This window comes from Helianthus annuus, chromosome 11, assembly GCF_002127325.2.
Source record: "Helianthus annuus cultivar XRQ/B chromosome 11, HanXRQr2.0-SUNRISE, whole genome shotgun sequence".
NCBI lineage: Eukaryota > Viridiplantae > Streptophyta > Magnoliopsida > Asterales > Asteraceae > Helianthus > Helianthus annuus.
The window spans coordinates 166,885,517-166,891,800 of record NC_035443.2 but is presented as its reverse complement, the minus strand read 5'-3'; the positions used below and the strand labels follow the sequence as shown (position 1 = coordinate 166,891,800).

The window sequence follows — 6,284 nt, the reverse complement described above, 5'->3', positions numbered from 1 at the left end:
ACTTTTTTCATATGACTATAATTTTTTTACAAGATGTTGAAAATATATACATGCTTCTTATAATCATAATCACTTTTATTCCTTTTATATACATTTGTTTTAATATGTTTTAATATATTTGTGTGACATGTACTGGGCTTTACATATGACGAACATATGACGACTGGCTGGGCTTTACATATGGACTACTGGACTGCTCTTGCTTTACATATGGACTATTGGGCTGCTGGACTACTGGGCTTTACATATCTGACCGACTTAACAAACAAGTTGATGACTGATCCATATAAGTGAACTGGCTACAAGTCTGTGTACATTGAAATAATCATTGTTCTAGATATTTCTCTGTAACACGTCGTTCTCTCTCCTAGGGTTTGTCTTGATTTCCTTCGTTTGTAAAGATCTAGTGTTTAGATCTTGTATCGTGAGTCAAGTTGTATATCAGATCATCAAGTTGATGATCTGTATGTGTTAGGAGTGTAAGAGTGTGTGAGTTTGTTATGTTCGTGATTGTTTCAGTGTTCAAGTGTTTTAATAAGAGTTTTGGTTGCTGATTTCATGTCTTTTGACATGGTATCAGAGCTCTGATACGTTCTTTGAGTTGTTCGCTTCCGTTATTAGTCTCTGATTCTTGATTCGCTGGTTAGGGTTTCATAGAGTTTTGGGGTTTTTTCATCTTCTTGTTGTAAGATCGGTGGTTTTATGGGTTATTCTGAACAGATCTGAAGAGTTGCTGGTTCTGGATCTGGTCATCTTGAGTTTGATTTGTGAAGATTTCGGTTGATTATTGTTAAGATTCTTGGAATCTTGGTAACTTCAAATCTGTTAGTTCTAGATCTATTGTTCAAGATAAGACTGCTCAGACCTGTGAAGACTTCAACTGCTCTGATTGACTGAAGAAGGTGTTATTGGTCTTGGTGAACTGTTTTTGCCGACTTTGGTTTTGCAGTGTAGGGTGTCTTTTTTGGTTGTTGATCTTTAACTGATATCTGTTTGTCTATTGTGTGTGACTGAATTAATAATGGCAGATCTTATGAACTTGTTTGGTGAAACTTTAATAAGTAAACTAGAACCAGATAATCCTTTGTATTTGCATGCTAGTGATTCTACAAGTTTAACTGTGGTGAATATAAAGCTTAAAGGAACTGAAAATTATACTGTATGGGCTAATGCAATGAGTTTGGCTTTGAGGGTTAAAAATAAAACTGGTTTTATTGATGGAACTTTTTTAAAACCTGGTGATAATGAAATTCTTGGTTCACAATGGGAAAGATGCAATTCGGTTGTTTTAGCTTGGATTTTAAATTCAGTTTCTGAAGAGCTTTATTTGGGTCATGTGTATTCGAAATCTGCTGCTGAGGTTTGGAAAGAGTTGAGAGATACTTACGATAAAGTAGATGGGTCTGTAGTATTTGATTTATATCAAAAGATTAATTCATTTTCTCAAAATGGCTCGTCGGTTGCTGAGTATTATCATAAGTTGAACATTATGTGGAAACAATTAGACCAGATTTTGCAAATACCTACTTGTACTTGTAATGCATCCAATCAGTATAATAACTTTAATCACCTTGTTAAACTAATGCAATTTTTAATGGGGTTGGATAGTGTGTATCAGCCTGTTAGGTCTAGTTTGCTGATTAGAGAGCCTTTACCTACTATAAAAGAGGCTTTCTCGATTATATCCAGGGAAGAATCTCACAGGAACTCTAATGGTTTTGTGTCTAAAGAGCAGAATGTTGGTTTTATATCTAAAATTAATTCTGTTACTGATAATAAAAAGAAGTTTTCTAAGAACATAAATCAGAATGTCAAGTGTACTCATTGTAATAAACTGGGTCATTCAATTGAGAAATGTTTTGAACTCATTGGATATCCTCCCTGGATGAAATCAAAGTCTAGTCAAGGGTTTAAAAAACAGGCTGTTAGCAATAATGTTGTTAATAGTGGTGTTTCTGATGTTAGTAAGTCTGATGCTGCTAGTTTAACTCCTGATCAGGTGTCGAAGTTGTTAGGTCTGTTAAATCTGAAATCTGGTGAGAATACTGTTAGCAGTAATATGTCAGGTAGATCTAAAAGTTTATTCTGTTCTGTAAGTTTTATGAATTTATTGTTTTGCAAATTTAACCAAGTCCTTAAAGGATATGGGTTGGGTTTGTGATTCTGGTGCAAACCAGCACATGGTCATGAGTGATAAAAATGTGATAAATCAAATTGATGTTTTTGACTATAAAATTAAAGTGAACCATCCTAATGGTACAAGTGCATTGGTTACTAAGATCGGTGATGTAAAACTTAATGACGAAGTCACTCTACATGATGTGTTTGTCGTACCAGATTATTGTGTAAATCTAATTTCTGTTCACAAACTTGCTAAGGACAGTAAAATAACTGTGTCATTTGATGAAAATATGTGTTATCTTCAGGATTCGTTAACAAAGAAAATCCTGGTGACTGGTAGTCAACATGAGGGGTTATATTTCTGTGGTGAGTCTTCTGTTGTGTCATGTTTTAGTTCAGATAGTGTAGATTTGATTAACTTGTGGCATGCTAGACTGGGTTACCCCTCTGAAATTGTGTTAAAAGTCTTAAAAACTTATTTGAATCTTAAAGGGTTAGATAAAAGTTTACCATGTGAAATATGTCATAAATCTAAACAACATAGAGATCCGTTCCCTCTTAGTGATCATAAAACCAAACACCTAGGAGAAGTTGTACATTTAGATGTATGGGGTCCTTATAAGGTAAAAAGTAAAGAAGGTTTTAGGTTTTTTCTAACTGTTGTAGATGATTACACGAGATCTGTTTGGGTTTATCTTATGAGGCATAAAGATGAAGTGTTAGAAAATATTAAACATTTTGTGAGTCTCATTAAAACTCAGTTTGAGAAAAGGTCTACTAGGACTTCTGTTTTACCTAAACGGTTAGATGATTATATTGTTGAAGGTAAAGTTAAATATGGTTTAGAAAAAGTTGTAAACTACTCTAAACTTTCATGTGATAACTTCTATTTTGTTTCTGGGTTGAATAAGTTGACTGAACCTAGAAATTATGTTGAAGCTTGTGTTGATCCTAATTGGGTTAATGCCATGAATGACGAAATAGAGGCACTAAATAGAAATAATACTTGGAGCCTTGTAGATTTACCTGCTGATAGGAAAGCTATTGGGTGTAAATGGGTTTTTAAGATAAAATATAAGTCGACTGGTGAAATTGATAGGTATAAAGCCAGGTTAGTGGCTAAAGGGTTTAGTCAAAGAGAAGGTATTGATTTTGATGAAACCTTCTCTCCCGTTGTTAAAATGGTCACTGTTCGTTTTCTTTTTAAGAGAAAAAAAATACAAATCGGAAGCAATAAAACTGTTGGGATTAGTTCTGAAAAAACAAGTAGCCGATGTTTTTACAAAGGGGCTGTTAGTACATCAACATGTTGAGGCGTGTAAGTGGTTAAATCTGTTTGATGTATTTAGTAATAAAAGTGAGGGGGGGGGGTGTTGAAAATATATACATGCTTCTTATAATCATAATCACTTTTATTCCTTTTATATACATTTGTTTTAATATGTTTTAATATATTTGTGTGACATGTACTGATCTTGGACTGGGCTTTACATATGACGAACATATGACGACTGGCTGGGCTTTACATATGGACTACTGGACTGCTCTTGCTTTACATATGGACTATTGGGCTGCTGGACTACTGGGCTTTACATATCTGACCGACTTAACAAACAAGTTGATGACTGATCCATATAAGTGAACTGGTTACAAGTCTGTGTACATTGAAATAATCATTGTTCTAGATATTTCTCTGTAACACGTCGTTCTCTCTCCTAGGGTTTGTCTTGATTTCCTTCGTTTGTAAAGATCTAGTGTTTAGATCTTGTATCGTGAGTCAAGTTGTATATCAGATCATCAACTTGATGATCTGTATGTGTTAGGAGTGTAAGAGTGTGTGAGTTTGTTATGTTCGTGATTGTTTCAGTGTTCAAGTGTTTTAATAAGAGTTTTGGTTGCTGATTTCATGTCTTTTGACACAAGAGCGTATCTTCTTTGTTTACACGCAAGATGATAGTTATCTAATATGAAGAGATGATTACTACCTTGTTAAAGGTAATTTGGTGATGAAACACACCCTTGTTGGAAGATTGAGGAGTAAACATAAGCTGAATGCGTACACTCATCCAAACCACTATTTATTATTTTAAGAAATTTTAACAAAGGGTTTTTTTAGTAGATTTTTACTAATTCTTACTATTTTTTTCCAAAATCATATAAGGTTTCTATTAATTTTTTCTATTTTTTTTCCAAACCAAGAGGGTTTTTATGAACCCTAAAAAACCTTCTGAATCCACCCCTACGTGTCATGATACTTCTATCTTAACTCATAAAATATTGAGAAGTTAAGCAAAACCTGACTACAAGTTGTCTCAAAGTCTAAGGGAAAGTGTTACAAAATTAAATTAACCTACTTATCTCCTTTTAGGTTCCTATACTTGCCAAGAATTTGATGTTTTCACGAGCTTAAACCACTTTTAGAAAATGTTTCTAAGATATGAGAACTCTTGATATTTCATACAATCTTTGAATTCGAAAGTAAAAATTTAATTTTAAATCATTCCTACAAGGCTGAGTTTTGAGTAAAGAAAACCATGACATGCAACTTAAACAATATGCTCATGAAAACACGTACCAAGTAGAGGTACATTAATTGGTTTTCTTTAATACCTGGTTCCGAGTATGATCGGGTATTAGAAACTCAGGTATTGAGAGAAATCGGGTAGGGTTCGGCATTGGCGAAGCCCCCCCCCCCCAATTTCCCCTAAACCGAGGGGGGGCAACGTATATACCTATACGAAAGTACTATTCATAACACTACGCATCGAAAAGTTCGGGGGGGGGGGGACATACACTATCCTGCGCCCCTGGGGTTCGGGCATGGACATGGATGAGAAAAACCATACACTATGTACCCGGGTAGGGTATGATCAGGTTTGGGTATAAACAGGTGTTGGAACCGGGTTTAAAAACTAAACTTTTTTATTATTTTACAAAAAGGTAAATTCGTTTAAAAATTTAAATTTGGTTTGTAATTTGTAAAACTAATTAAAGTAATTACAATAACATAAATTCACTCAATTATTTGCTTTATAATATGCACTAGATTTGAACCCCGTGTATTACACGGGCTGCATAAATGTAATTTTATATAATAAATAATAAAAATGATACATCTTTAAAAATAACTCGTGTATCGCACGTGTTGAATAAAATATAATGTCATGTGTTAACACTTACAGTCGTCAAGATTTATTGTTTAAAAATGAACTTTGGTGTACTATTCACTTATTATGACATTTCAGTTTCAAATGGGAACCTTTGATTCCTAGTTTACCATAATTTCAATCACCGAACTCCAAAGTATATTGTGGACTCAGGTTACTCTCGGAGTACTCCATTTGGTCCAGTGGGTGCCCCGAGAGTATTCATGATTGATTCTGTTGGTCGTTCAAAAAAAAAAAAAAAAAAACTCAGGATGTAACTTTATAATTATATAAAAATTAATTGTTTTATTATTATTATTATTATTATTATTATTATTATTATTATTGTTATTATTTAATATAATAGATAAGTAGAAAATACCGGAAAGTAACATAGAAATTTTTTTCATTGTATGGGATGCTTTATTTATTTCATTCGATCACTTGAGATTTTTTTAATTATTACTTTTTATTTGTTAAGTTTATTAATCATTTTTCTACATAATTATTTCAATTTGAATTTCTTATTTTCAAACTTGTGATCACATATCGGTGGGTTATTGGATTTTATCACCCTCAACTATCGGTCTTTGGTCCTTGCCACCCGCAACTGACACTTTGACACCCGGCACCCCCCAACTTGACTTTTTGTTTGTGCTGGCACCACCCAGTTAAATCTGCACTAACTTGGTTAGTTTTTTGTCCGACGTGGCACAAGTTTGTTGAGTTGGAGCTGCTTACGTGGCGATGATGTGTCTTTAAAGTTCATCTCCTTCTTTATAACACCAGATGTGTTTTTAAACTTTATCTCCTTCTTTGCCAACAACAATTCCCCCAAAAATTCTGGTATTAACAAAACCACAAATCAACCAAAAACCAGAGACGGAGTATTGTGGGTGCCAGGGGGTGCACCCGCCCACCCCAATATTTCGGTTAGAAGTGTACATGTTCCGATTTTTCCGTCGAAAATTTTAAAATTATATAGGATCGCCCCCCCGATTATTTTTCCTAAATTGT

The 6,284-nt window shown here is 33.9% G+C and overlaps 1 protein-coding gene across 1 annotated transcript; it reads left to right on the top strand.

Annotated features, from left to right (window-relative positions):
- Positions 1-323: 323 nt before the first annotated feature.
- On the top strand, positions 324-2,575 carry LOC118484125. Its single transcript, XM_035980042.1, has 2 exons — positions 324-2,066; positions 2,427-2,575. Exons 1-2 carry the CDS (start codon positions 1,022-1,024, stop codon positions 2,459-2,461), a joined length of 1,080 nt encoding a protein of 359 aa, XP_035835935.1. The 5' UTR covers positions 324-1,021; the 3' UTR covers positions 2,462-2,575.
- The last annotated feature ends 3,709 nt before the right edge of the window (positions 2,576-6,284 follow it).

Bases quoted from the DNA above. Each gene is read 5' to 3' on its own strand.
- LOC118484125 (XM_035980042.1), top strand. From the start codon at position 1,022: ATGGCAGATCTTATGAACTTGTTTGGTGAAACTTTAATAAGTAAACTA. The intron at 2,067-2,426 runs GTAGATCTAAAA...TGTTATCTTCAG, and splicing joins TGTTAGCAGTAATATGTCAG to GATTCGTTAACAAAGAAAAT.